At 37.2% G+C, this 14,522-nt stretch overlaps 2 protein-coding genes across 11 annotated transcripts in view; both read right to left on the bottom strand.

The window, feature by feature from the left end:
- Window positions 1-14,522, bottom strand: part of ZBTB11 (zinc finger and BTB domain containing 11) — a 149,159-nt gene that overhangs the window by 59,373 nt on the left and 75,264 nt on the right. The gene's annotated exons all lie outside the window — the stretch shown is intronic.
- Window positions 247-14,522, bottom strand: part of SENP7 (SUMO specific peptidase 7) — a 43,358-nt gene continuing 29,082 nt past the window's right edge. For all 10 annotated transcript variants that reach the window (XM_066340704.1, XM_066340706.1, XM_066340709.1 and 7 more), the window contains 10 exons: window positions 14,287-14,420; window positions 13,492-13,608; window positions 11,910-12,029; window positions 9,251-9,343; window positions 8,250-8,440; window positions 7,787-7,839; window positions 7,421-7,458; window positions 7,133-7,201; window positions 4,720-4,870; window positions 247-2,426 (listed from right to left, as the gene is read on the bottom strand). In XM_066340704.1, the coding sequence (XP_066196801.1) occupies window positions 2,289-2,426; window positions 4,720-4,870; window positions 7,133-7,201; window positions 7,421-7,458; window positions 7,787-7,839; window positions 8,250-8,440; window positions 9,251-9,343; window positions 11,910-12,029; window positions 13,492-13,608; window positions 14,287-14,420 (1,104 nt within the window). In that variant the 3' untranslated portion in view covers window positions 247-2,288. The remainder of the gene's footprint in view (window positions 2,427-4,719; window positions 4,871-7,132; window positions 7,202-7,420; window positions 7,459-7,786; window positions 7,840-8,249; window positions 8,441-9,250; window positions 9,344-11,909; window positions 12,030-13,491; window positions 13,609-14,286; window positions 14,421-14,522) is intronic.

Raw genomic sequence — 14,522 nt, 5'->3', positions numbered from 1 at the left:
AAGTAAAAAGGAAGCATGAAGATACTTGGAATGTAGCTTCTTCTACAGACACTTCCTAACATTCACCACATACTTGGTAAATGCAAATGGCTGGAAATGGGGTGGGTTGTGGCTGATGGTCCCATAATCACTGGGTGACACATTTGGGATAAGACACACATACTGCATATCTACCTTAAAAGTAGTCAGATTTGTGTGTTATTTGTAGAAGTTGGGAAAAGAATGGTAACAACCACAGTCAGCAACTTCTGGAGATAATTTTAATATGAAATGCATTGGCATTCTCATAGCACATACGTAAGAAATCTAAAAAGGCAATCCTTTTGTGTTATAAAATCAATTTAGAAAATTGCATACAATAGTTTGCTTATAAAATATTTATAAACCAGTCAATCTAAAAAAGAACCAATCACTTGGTGATAAAACCTACCTTTGCAACAAGAAAAAGCCCAAACTGTTTTTAGGAACACTGAAAATATTATTCAGTTAAAAAAGGTGTAGAGAAAGGGAACATATTTCTGCATTTTATCTTTTGTTCTACAACAAATACACAGAATATTCTTGTAAGTAATGCTGGTGTTGTAATTTAGGTGCTGAAAGACAACTCTGGAACGAGAGGGAAAGATGTTGGGAGGCAGGGGAAGAAGGGGTAGTGACGAAGTACAGAATTAAACTGGAAACAAAAATCATACAGCCATTGCACAAAGGCTGCTCACAGCTATACAGAAGGTAACTGTGCTCAGCAAATAGTTGTTTTAAAATTGTCTCTCTCCTCCAGAAAGAATGCTTCCTGGTTTGAGAAATAAATAAGTGGTGGTGGAGGCACACTGGATGACTGTACAGAACCTGAAATAAAAACTGGATTTTTCCAAAAGCCAGGTTTCAGAGTTTTCTTGGAGGAAGGGGCCCTGAGAATTCTGCAATGACATAAAAATACTCGCATCTTTGGGTTGCCCCCAATTTTTATTTTAACTCTCTACTGTACTTCCAGCTTTAAGAGCTCTGGTTTTGTAGACTATTTTATGACAGATGGTTTTGGTGGTTATTTGACACACAGTACTTCTGAAGGGTGAGATGACATTTAAGTAAACTTACAGTGGGGAACAGGAGAAAGCCACCTTCTATCGTGCAGTGAGTACAGAAAAAAGTGCACACATCAAAATGCAATCACTGTTCAAGGAAAACCTACAGAAATACAAATTAAGACAATGATGAACTTGTGCTAGTTTATCAAATCAAGTCTGAAATCAAGCACTCAATATTCAGTCACCTTTACTCAATCCTCCTAAGCAAGTTACAAATCTGTTTGTCTTATATGTAAATCACATAAGTTAATGACCTCATTTTACAGTAAAACATCTCAGACTTTTGAGGTTGTTAAGCCACAGGCTGCTTGCCTTGGTAATGCAGGTGATGCCTTAAGATTTGTAGGAATTATTCCCCAAAATCAGGTGAACAGCATCAAAAATGTACTGCCTACACATATTGTATTGGTATGTACTTTGAGAGCAAGTTTTCTTCTAAAATCTGGTACGGGGAAAAAAAAAAAAAAAAACAACCCACCACAAACTTAAAAGAAAATACTCTCCCAACTTTGAAGTATTTCAACAGTCATTCTCAAACAAATGTCTTCCGCTTGTGGAAACACATTTTTATGAAAATGCTAGAAAGGGGGAAAATAATTTAAAAAAACCATCATCAGCTTCAAATCTTGGCAGAATTTTCTGACACATGCAGATTACTTCTCTATATAATTAGAAACAAAACAAAAAATACATCTCTAAAGAGAGTCAATATTAAATCCTTAAAGTAAAACAATACATAGTATTCATTCTATCTGTATCAGCTTCAAATCAAGAGACACAAAACAGGATCCAGATCCTGTCTTCAAGCATGACTCCTACATGACCATTCATGTTTATATACAATTTTAAAGAACAGGCTCCAAAACACAAAAGTATTTATACTTCCTTGAGGCATATACCTGTCCAAGAATCAACTAACAATCCATATGCATTAACTTACATATTTACATTCTTATCTACAAGTTTCTCCTTTCCCGCTTCCAGCATCATAAGACCACACACCACCAGTAGAAAAAAAACAAAAAACAAACAACAAAAACCAAAAAACCACAACCTTTAAATAAATACATGCTGAACGAAAAGTACTCCTTATGCCTTTTTTTCTTCTTCATTGCCAGGCAGGAAGAGACCAAATAATACCAAGCCAGGTTCCAGTTAGTTTATACAGCAGTGTCCTTGGCCAGGACTGCCTTATTAGATTTATTAGCTGCTGCTGCCACTCTGCTGTTGAAAGTGCAGTTGCAAGATCAGGTCTCGAATTTCGTCTCTTTTGTTTCTGATCAGCTGACGAGGGAACCAATTCTCCAGATGCAGTGGTTGTTCAAAATTAACTATGGGATTCTGGTAAGAGAAAAAAAAAGAATATTTATGGAATGAATTTCCTAACACAACCTTCAGAAAGAATTTCAAATCCTTACACTGCTGCTGAGATCAAGGAGGCACAAAAAAAAGTTTCCATATACAACTGACAGCCTCCAAAGTCAAACTGCAGTTCCTTCATCATAGTGCATATATGTATGTGTGTATATATATATATATATATATATGTGTACACTCTTACGAAAAGGTACTCATGGTAAACACCAAACAGGTTAGATTTCATTTATTTTGACATAAAGTAGCCATACTTTTGATATATAACAAGGGACAGATGCATTTTAGTCACCAAACACGTAATTACAACACACTGTAGCAAAGAATCAAGCATACAGTGGTTAAACATGCTGAGATTTTGTTGTGTCAAGCATGTGTTTTTTTCTGTTGTGAGCAGGTCTTCTCATAGAAGACAACAAAAAGTAAGAATACTGAAAACAGTTTTAGCAGGACATGAGAAGGAGAGGACAGCAAAACAAAATAGCTGAGAGGTGCTGGCAGACTTGGTAGTTAAGACCACATCACATCTGATTTGCCAAACCAATTTTTTTTTTCTTCTTTCCCTCTTCACTCTTTTCCCATACTTATATTTCACCTTCTTCTCCCTTTGAATAAAGTAATATATGCTAGATAAAGCCGAAAAGTAAAGAATACATCATGATTTGCAGTCTATTAGCCCTGGTATGTTTAGGACAAGCCACAACCACCTTGTCCCAAGCCTTGCCTCCTCAGAAGTAGTCCCCCTTGTTAGAGATTGGGCAGCTCAATAGCTTTCGTAAGTAATTTAATTTTTCACCTCCACAAGAGCTCAACCCATCTATTACGGAACCACAGAATGTTTGGGAATTGAAGGAACTTCTGGAGTTTTTCATCCCCAACTAGCTTCCAGCAGAGCACCTCTCCTCACTGTGTCACCTATCAGTCAGGCCAAAAACTCTCCAGGAAGCTGTCTGGTTAAAGTTACCCAAAGGGTCCAGGGGCCTGTGAATGTGAATAGTTTTACCTGTCCAAAGGGGCCTCATACACTACTTCTTCTTGATCAGGTAGGCAGCAGCAGATGCCCACTGCTATGTCATCCTCTGTTCTTCAGGCCCTAGAGAGAACCTTTGAGAAGGCTCCTCACCGAGCCCTAGGCATAGATCCATGCATTCCAGCTGACCCACACCAAGGACAACTCCACCTCCTTGTGTTCTGTTCCTGTGCTTTCCAAAGGGCCCATATCCATCCATAGCACTCCTGCTGGACACCTGATGTATCCAACAACATCCCCATGACCTAGACAAGATCACAGCCTGCAACTGTACACAGAGCTCCAACCCACCCACCCTCCCCCAGTGGGTGTACAGGTGCTTTGGAATGGCAATTTGTCCTCCTGCACAAGACTGCACAAGACATTTAAAGACTTGATGAAAACCTTAGGAAAGCTCTTCTATAGTGATTAGGATTGATTTGTTATCAGGCTTTTCTATTGTTCTCATGCTTCAGTAGCAACTCACTGACCTCACATTCAAGGCTGGCTGCTGATTTTAGAGATGGGACGGAAAAATCTAAGGGTCTGGTTTTCAAAGGCAATAGTTATCTGTATTTTTCTCCTAGCTTTAGCTTACTTACTATAAGCCCCAAGGCTTCTGAAAATCAGTCTGTCCACTGCCCAGGGCCTCACACGAGGCTTTGCAGGCACAGCAATCTCGGAGAATGCAAACCACACACACTGAGCATCAAACAAGCAGAGCCATTCAAAGAACAGAGCAAATCAGGGGAGGAAGACTTGGAGACACCCTAGAAGACAGTGCCTGGAAGCCCAGGATCTGCAGATAAAGGTATGTGCTGAGGAAGAGTCTCCCTTAGCTCAACCCATTTTAACAATTTCTCCTCTCCCTCCCTCTGCAGGCCCACTAAAAGACCAATGCACAAGCTGATAAAGTTTTAGATGCCCAAGAAGACATGCAAAGATACTTTTGGAACATCTGTAGGTCAGGACTGTGCACACTTATAGGCTCCAAATACATGCAAATAGTCAGGGATACTGCATGTGTCAATATAAAAGCAACATTAAACTACAATGTCAGAAACATTTGAGGATAGACTAATGAGATATCAGACAGAAAGACCCCTGCATTACATAAAAATGGGTTTCATCTCTTTCTCAAAAGGCTTTGACACTTTTGACACTTCACAGCTTTTTTATGTCTGGCTCAGAAAATGAGTTTTTGTGGTTTAAGACAATTTGGGGAAAAGGGAGGGTAGTTTGCATTTGTACCTGGAAGAAGCTTTCCACATACTGCAACAAATAGATCCCACAATCACTGCTGTTATCTTGTTTAGGCACTCTGGGACATAGGCCAATCATCGTTGATTTACTGAATTCCCGATGTGTTTTTCGTTTAGCTTCCCATTCCACTTCAAGGTACCTACAGAAGAAAGTAAACAGCTGAAATACTTGAGAAGTAACTCCCAAGCTCAATGCCTTTTGGGACACTACCCAACATTGTTCCAAAGCTAGCCAAAAAGCTAAAATAGCTTTAACCAAATTATTTCACAGAATCTGCCAAAGAAATTCATATACTGTTTCCACTATCCAATATTCCATTGCACTCAGAAGCTACATAATATATAATAATACATAATACTCTACTACTAATAATACTAATAATATTAGTATTATTACTACTATTAGTAGTAGTATTACTACTACTACTAATAATAATACATAATACTCTACTACATGATAGGCAATATACAAAACATATATGCATGATGTCATTTAAAATCAGCTACTTGTGCAGAGTTTCTACAAGCTATTACAATATCAGGACACTTTTATACCTTCACTAAAGGAATCTTAGCTATCACACATTTTTCCTGGGTTCATTCTAAGAAGCCAGAAGTGCTTTTTCAACCTAAGCAAACCATGAAAGCCCCCTTACACCTCATCTTACAAAAAACTTCAGTTACAATTACACCAATACAACCCTTACAATCTAATACTGCACAAGACATTTAAAGACTTGATGAAAACCTTAGGAAAGCTCTTCTATAGTGATTAGGATTGATTTGTTATCAGGCTTTTCTATTGTTCTCATGCTTCAGTAGCAACTCACTGACCTCATGTCCAAGACTGGCTGCTGATTTTAGAGATGGGACGGAAAAATCTAAGGGTCTGGTTTTCAAAGGCAATAGTTATCTGTATTTTTCTCCTGGCTTTAGCTAGACTTACAAAGTCTCAAGGCTTCTGAAAATCAAACATAAGGTCTGACTTAAGAGAATAAGTATAAGCACTAAGTCAGTGTGTTTGATTTCTGAAAGCCTCAGGTCCTTGCAGTCATGAGAATAAAAATACAGATAGAACACTTGAGACAGCTTTTGGGGAAAACAGCAACTGTGAAAAGGCACCAAATACGAAACAATTCAAAGATGAAGACATTTCAGTGAAGCACACTTCCTAGAAACTGCAAGAACCTACAACTGTAGAGTTTCTAACTCATTTGTTTGACCCTGACCACTGCCCAAAACAGAACAAAAATCAACTCAGGGAAAAGATGTCATCGAATCCCTGCATCAGAAGTTTCCTTAAACTTCAGCTTCCAGGATGTAACTGGAACCTGAAGGAATAAGAGGTTTGCTTCCCAAACTCCCCTTATCTCACAACTGCATAGGTCTCCACTTCTTCCCTGACTTTTTGTGACATCTCTCTGAACTCCACAAAACCACACTGTGGAATTTCAACCTCAGGAGAATAAAGACAACCTCAAAGAATAGTGCACTAAAATAGTACATCCCACACAGATTTTATCAATAAATTAATAAATAAACAGAAATTGCTATTTCATTCCTCCTTCCAAGACACATGACAAGGAGGCCTCTCTATTTAGTAAAAAGTGGTTTCACAAAATTTCTAAATCTCATCTACCCTTTACATAGCATTTTAAAGAATTTATTTTTATAAGAAGGTGGTGCTATTTTGTTTACAGACTTTTGCATCTTTCAGTGAAAGGAACAGCAAAGAAAGCAGAAAAAACAATTGCATTTACCTTCAGATATTTAGAAATTGTTTTAAAAGTTGTTGATAGACATTAAAGTCTTTAGGAGTGACTAAAAGTACTGAAAGTTTTTATTACCTCCTTCCAAAACTTACATAGTTATCACATAAAAAATTGAATATTTTTACACTTTTCAAAACAAATACTATTCCACTATAACTCTACTGACATATCAAGCTCTTAGACAGCTTCAGCCAGGTTTCTGCATTTTTGTACATAGCAGTGGATTTAATACTAATTCTGTAAGCGTTACCAAAAAATGAACATCAGTCCCCTAGAAAATTATCATTCAGATTTCAAAGTATTAATTTTAAATGTTTTTCTTAAAAATACCTTCAAGTTACTAGACTAGATGGGATAGATCTTCCCCCTACAAAAACAACACCAGCAAAAACCTCTCTATTTTTGTTTTCTCTCCCCTTTACAGTTTTTGCATCACATGTGGGTTGCTGAACATAGACACAGGCTTTGCATGGAAGCCTCTCTATTGGAATTATAATTTCCTTAGTCATGACTCTTCATGGATTTTTCTTTAGCATTAGAAATATACACCTTTATAGACAAAAGTATTTTGTATATAAAAACATGACCAGCAGCATCTATTGCTGAAAGATAGAAACTGTAGTTACTTACTCTCTCAAAACCTGAATTGTTTTCTGCACAGAACATGCTTTCAAGGAGTCTAAGATGAGTATACAAGGCCTGTACACAACAAAAACAAAAAAATCATTGCAGTCTTCCATCACCAACACTACTGAAGGAAGTATTTTGTTTGCACACAGCCTTCCCAAGAGTATCAATTTCTGAACCAATGTGGTAAAAATGGACAAGCACCCACAGCTCTAGTTTATGACAATACCTGAATTACTACAGAATTTCATAATTTAATGTTACAATATTAGAAGGAAAACAGAAACATACCTTTTACAAATCTGATTTTTGGAATTACTCAGGGAGATCTAAGACAAAAGAAAAAATAAAAATAAACCTTAAAAAACTAACATAAATTATAAACTCTAAGATCTTAATAAATTTAAGAGTCATTAGAGGGGCTCTTATTTCAGAAAGGTAGAAACTAATAAATCAATTTTAAAAACAGATGAAATCATACAGCAAATAGGTAAGCAAAGAAGGACAATGTAATTCAAAATGCCCTTGCATGTGCTGCAGGCCACACACACATCAATAACTATGGCAAAAGAGATGATGCAAAATCCCTTGGTTAAGTCTCACAGCTTTCAGAAATTCAGTAATATGTTTCTTCTGTCAATACAAAAAGGCACTTACTTTAGAAATAGCTGAATATAGAACTGAAGCAGAAGCAGCAATTTTATTGCCACCTAGTATAAAAGAACAAATGAAAAAAAATTAAGAAAATAATGCCTAAGCAAAGTATTTTTATTTTCAAGTTCATGATTGTTAGTATTCAAAATATCAAAGTAAAGAACTAATTTTTAAACCAATTTTTAACATTCCTTTCTGAATCCTGAAATAGAGTTACCAAAGGTCTTCCCTCCTGATAAAATTCTCACTGAAACCAAACAACTTTCCAATCCTCCCTGATTTTCCATATCTCTTGCAGTGTTTTCCAGAGGTGCAGCAAACTTGCAGTCCTTACTACGCGTGGGTACACAAAAACATACTACATCAGTATGGAAGTCTTAGAAATTATCTTTCACATGATTACCCTCCTTCAAGGATTAAGACACAGAACTGTTTATGACTTGACATAACTTTCTAGATTACATACCTTTAGAGAATAAAGTTTTGTTGCCATCCCTCTCTTCTTCATCCTTGAAGAGCACTGAGCCAGCTCTAGTGTTCTCCCTCTCTGGCTCAAGCGGAGATTGCTGAGGCCGGTGGGACACTGAGTTCTGACACTCCTCATACACAGCATCTTCCAACCAGGGAAAACAGATAACTGCAATGTACCAGTGAGACCTGCCCAGCAGCGAGGAGAGGGAGGAAAAAACGTCTAAACTCTGCAACATTGGTTCTGAAAAGGCTGTGAAAAGCTTTTATAACATTGAGAGCTCATGGACGGCTGTTCTGTGACACACAACCATTGCTGCTGTGTTCTTTCATTGGCATCTCAGACTAATCCTCTCCCTCAGTTTTTACTTTGCACTGTGGCATAACAGCAAAAATAAGAATCAATTCCTTTAAAAATCCCAAGAAACCCGCCACAGCAATTTATCAGTGTTTGAGCACCCATTCCACACTTCACTTCAACTAAAATCCAAATTAGAAAAAAATAAAAATACTAATAATCAGTGATGGTGATCTCAGTTTTGAATACAGCTGAAGGCGTGGCACCTTTCTACAGCTGTTTTACACTATGTACCTTTCAATGGCTACTCAGTTTTACAGGAATTTCCATGTACAGGTTAGTTATTAACCAGGTCAAGGCACAGATTACGGAAGTTCTACTTTTATCCATTGACACTATGAGTTGCTGTGATTTCTTATTACTGAAGTGCACAGGAATCATCACAGCCGACACACAAATGATTCTGAAAAATACCTAACAGTGATTTTCAGGAAAACAAAAACCAAAGGTACAAGTTGACAGTCGAATAAACATTTTATCTTTTGAACAGTTTTCAAAAATTACTCATTCCATATGGGTCAGTTCTTCAAAATCTAATCTATCACAGACAATGATCCAACTTTACAGCCATAAACTTTTACCGCCACAACATTCATTGAAATCTTTACATATCAGAAAACACGTTGAAAACATAGACTTACTCCTCATTCACAGGCACAAAGATATAATCTTTATTGAAGATATTTATATGGCGAGTCCATGTTCTTACTCTTCTGTGTCTTCTCTGTGCTGCTCTAAAAAAAAAAAAAAAAGACAATTGGTTAGTTTTGTTCCTTTTTGTTAAAGCAAGGCATAGGAATTAGTACTCCTACACCTCCCCAGTCCCTCAATGGATTTTTCACTTACTCTAGAATTTTCCTAGACAGATTAAAAATAAATCAGCACACCATTGAGGGCAAGTGACTAATGAGTCATTTCTGAACCATCTTAAGCTCTTCTTCAAAAAGCCCTGCAATCATTCATAGATTTGAATGGATTTCTTGCAATTATTATTTACTGCACTAAATGCAGAGACCTCATCTAAACACCAGTCAATGTAATACAGACCTAAAACAATTTAATAACATTCATGAATTAAGCTCCACAATACCACTTTTGAAGGCCTATCTGAACAATCTTATCTTTTGAAGGGAAAAAGCTAAATGCCTTGCACAGAGGCATGAAGAACACCTGCAGCAAACACAGAAGTGAAACACAGGCCCTCCAATCCTGAAATTCAAAGGCTGGACCACATTTCATTTCCAGCTCTATAGAACAAAGCATGAGGACTCAGTAGGAGGAGAACATGATAAAACTGAGAAGATATTTAAGTTTAGATTTTCAGCCTAGTTTGCACAAGTTGAAATATAAACCAGCATTTTGCAGAACTTTACTCCAATATGAAAGCCAAATTCACTCTACTCAGCAGACATCCCTATTATCATTGTGATTCCATCTTCATTTTTGGTTAAGAAACACAACGTCAGAGTAGCAAGAACTGGAGAAAATGAGTAAGGAGTGGAAAACCAGACTGGTGTAGGACTCTGCATGGGCCAGTATTAAGTGAAGACTTGCTGCAAATTTCCTCTGCTACAGGACAGTAGAAGCACTGGCAACTTCAAAGGGGAAGGCCTGTTTATAACTTGGGAAAGCACCTATAAAAGCAACTTTCTCAATCCAGTGCCCGAGCTGTGTGCACAAAGTTTAGCAAAAGGTCTTTTAGTAGCTACACTTGTTGGGATTAATTTAATTTACAACAGTACAGAGCCAGGACTTTGACTAGCCATTTATCCAAAAAACAATCCACTGAAACAAACTAACAGCCCAAACCATCTGCAGTTACTAGGTGAGTGTATCTAGGCCCAAACATAAAACTAGAATTTCCAAAGTTATCTCCTAATTCAGAAAAGCTACAGTCCTTGAAATATGGTAAATTAAGAGTGTCATTCCTGTCCCTCCAGAAGATTATAGACAGTCCATCTTTGTAAAAGGCAGAACCTTTTACCCTTGTAAAAGGCTTGTGATCAAGGCACAACAACATCCTTATCATGGGTAATTTTGTCTTCATCTCAGAACATTCAAAGTTAGAAGACAGTAAAATAATGGAAGATGTTCTTTCAAACACAGTTTACATGTATTTTCAAGACATCTTTGAGACTATTACAGAAGCCTCACTTTTCTTCCCTTCAACACAGCTTTCAGCCAGCAGTGACTGTCACCTAAACAAGATGGCACACACCTCTCTGTGCAGATGACCTTGTTTGCCAGTAGAATGAAAAATCTGGGGACTTCAGGAATAACAGAAGAAAAAAAAATCACTTGAGAGAGAAACAAAAAAACCTTGAATAAGCTGAATAATGATGCTTATTGACCTCTGTAACAACTTGGATGGTTTTAGTGAGGCGGGTGTCTTTCTCTTCTCCCAGGTAACAAGCAACAGGACAAGAGCCAGCAGGCTCAAGTTGTGTGAGGGAAGGTTTAGATTGGCTATTACAAAAATTTCTTCACCAGAAAGTTTTCTAAAGACTGGAACAGGCTGCTCACGGAAGTGGCTGAATCACCAGGCCTGAGGGTACTTAAAAGACATGTGAATGTGGCATTGAGGGTCATGGTTTACTAGTGGACTTGGTAGTGCTGGGTAATAATTGCTGGACTCAATGATCATAGAGGTCTTATCCAACCAAATAAATCCTGTGACTCTATGGAAACAGAATGAACATTGGTGGCTTTGCCCACAAACATGAGTGTTGAGAGGAAAACTGCAAGGGAGTTAAGAATGCTTCTACCCTTTAGACAGTTATCAGGAAACACAGGGTGATACAGGGTTCCCAGGCTGCTGATGGTATCTTTTTTGGGAAACTCTCCAATTCAGTGAACTCATGTGTTAAAAAAACAAACATGCAAGCTTGGTGTACAATAAAGTTTTCCTACTAAAACTTTGGTAAGTAATTTTTTACCAATACATAAAATGCAATACATGGTAAATATAAAAATATTATTAGTAGCATAATTTCTTAAAATTATGCATGTCTTCCAAAACTGTGCATTTATGATAAAGAAATCAAATAAATAATTGTCTGACGTAAATATCAGATAAAGTTGAGGACGGGATAACATTTTCATTCATATTCAATATGAATTGCATTGATTTTAAGTTAACACCAGTATGCTTAAATTGGGAGTTACAGTACTTAATCACTAATCCTTTGGAAAACACCAGAAACTGTTTTATGTGCTGATCAGTAGACAATCTCCAGAACTTCAAAATGGCACCAACAGACAGACTGTTTCTGGTCATACTGACATCTAAAATAAACTTACGAAACTTTGACATCCCCCTCTGAGTTTTTTTCTGTCCTGGTCAGGCACTTGTAGAAGAAACTGCTAAAAATGTGCGTACGGTCAGCAACATGCTTTGGTGCTTTCTCCAATAACAGATACCTACCAAGAAAGAAACAAGAAAATTATTAAATTCTTTTTCTAGAAAGTACTGCTATGGCTAAAAATAAAGTGCAGTTACCCTAATGACTTATCTTTCTCAGGTTGTGCTTAGTATCAGTTGCCTTCACAGCTGCTCATCACACCCAAGTTTCCTATTTTAATTATTCACACATCAGAGATGCACATCAGAGTATGTAACAGCCAAGCACCAACCATGTTTTGTCCTTAATTTTTTCTCCAGTATTCAAGCTTCTGACTTTATTTTGAAAGTTAATTACCTAGCCCTTACAATTAAGAGAGACTTAAAAACCTAACCAAGTATAAACCTATGGAATGCTATATTTGTGTGTAACCAAAAGGCATGGAACAGGTCAGTTAAATTGTTCATTTCCCTATTGCAGGTTATGCACATGAAAGCTAAGGACCTATTGCTTCACTGCTGATAATTTTATTATAAACATCAGCTTCAGTATTTACTCTGTCACTCAGGAAGGCCAAAGCTCTCATAATTGCAGGTATCCTACACAAGGGGCCTCCAGCTTCACCTGATGAATTAAGCAACAAAGTCAGACATGACACTGCTTACAACAGAGTGAGAATGTGGGAAGTGTTAAATTTTAAAAGCAGAGGATTTCTACAACAATTACATTACGTTATTTTATTTAAACCTTCCTTTTCTGTTGAGAAGCTACAGCTACTCAAAGGACCATGATGCATTACTTAGTTAAGTTTAGAGCAAAATAAAAGGGGCTTTGCTGTCAAACCCCACTGAAACATTGTTACACATTTTCTTTTCCCATCCTCTAGAAAAGTCTTCCTGTTGCTCACAGTTCTTGCACCCATCTGGATGCCAAATAAAATGCAATTCCTGCTGGCAAGCTTCAAAAGCACCAGAATTCTTCTCAGGTGCATGTCAGCAGAGTGAAAATAAACCACAGTTTTAGGGACTGGCGGCCACAAGGCCAGTTCTTGAAAAATTGCTTTCCCAAGCAGCTTTAGCAGGATGGCTTAGAGTGGCTAAGGCAAGCACAACCTCCTCAAGATACATTGGCTGTGCTCCTTTCTGCAGATCTGCAGCAGAAGAACATGTGAAATTGCACAGAACAGCAGAGCATGCTCCACTTTGTGCAAACTTCATTAAAAAAATACTACTACAGCCCCTCTAATTTTTTCAACTGCCTACTTAACACTTTCTGTTCTGTAAGGCCACCAGGAAGCTTCTTCCCCCCAAGTTATTCTGTCTGGATTTTATCATATGCCTTCAGAGGGAGAAACCCAATTAAATGAAAACAAATTAAACTTCTAAGAAAATAAAAAAGCTTTTTAAAGAAGTCCAACATCCAGTTCATCACATTGCTACTTCTGAAACTGTGGTATTTAGTGACAACATTTCCAGTAACATTCAAGTCCACAGCATGCCCCAGAGAGTGTGAAGGGTACAAGGAAGGCTGAGATTACTTACTTCAGATAGAAATCAATAATGACATCATTGAGAAACTCTCCATATTCTAAGCACTCTAGGTCTTCTCTTGTGACTCCCAGTCCTCCTTTTGCAGGTGGGGGTGGATAAACAATTAAACTAGAAAACAAATCATGTCATAACAGTGACAAACTATAAGTGACTGTTTCTGAGTATGGCTGTCTCATATGCAGAAGATTTTATAGAAAACCTGTGAAAAGCAGTAGTTCTCAAAACTTCACCATTTCCTCCCTCAACACTTAGGTGTTACAAAAGAAATATCATCCCGAAACTCTGATAAAAACTTTTGAAAAGCAGACTATTTTTTGCCTTCATCCTGCTTTTCTATTTTTGATCAAAGTATTTTAAAAATGGCTATATAAAAAGTGAAGAAATACTAGAGAACAAATGGTTATAAAAAGATTGTATGTGGCAGAACAGTAAAAGAAAACATTGTTCAGTTTTTATAAACAGTTAGCTTAAGTTATTAAGTTTTGCTAAGATACACTTAAATGGATACTGACAACCCATGATATCCCCACCCTCTCTGTTGATGCACCCATATTGACCTTGTACTCATAGATCAAATCTGCTCTAATTTCTGTGAGACTCTCATCCTAGATCACATCCATACTGTCTTTTAACAGGTAACTACACTGATATTTGCTAATATTTTAGATTTGAAAAGTGACTTTCATATAACACTTTCAAACAACAAGAGAATGGCAGTTGAGGGCTTTTATTCCAGTAATTAATTTCTTCAATTTTCCCTTTCTAATTTATAAGAAATACACTTACTTATTAACTGCTCCCATTTCTCTTACTTCCTTCCATTCTTCATTCAGTGCAGAGGACAAAGAGATACAATAGCAGCCACTATTCTGCTTATTTGCAAGGGCATAACTGTGCCTGATCACTTTTAGCTTTGATTCCTACCAGAAAAACACAAACAATTGCAAAAAGCATTATACAGCTTGATACATAAAACACAACACACAAAACCCAAGCCTAAAACCCACAGGAGTATCATGCAT

The sequence above is a fragment of the Sylvia atricapilla genome, chromosome 2 (assembly GCF_009819655.1).
Source record: "Sylvia atricapilla isolate bSylAtr1 chromosome 2, bSylAtr1.pri, whole genome shotgun sequence".
NCBI lineage: Eukaryota > Metazoa > Chordata > Aves > Passeriformes > Sylviidae > Sylvia > Sylvia atricapilla.
The sequence above is the reverse complement of the archived record's forward strand: the minus strand, read 5'-3'. Positions and strand labels throughout refer to the sequence as shown.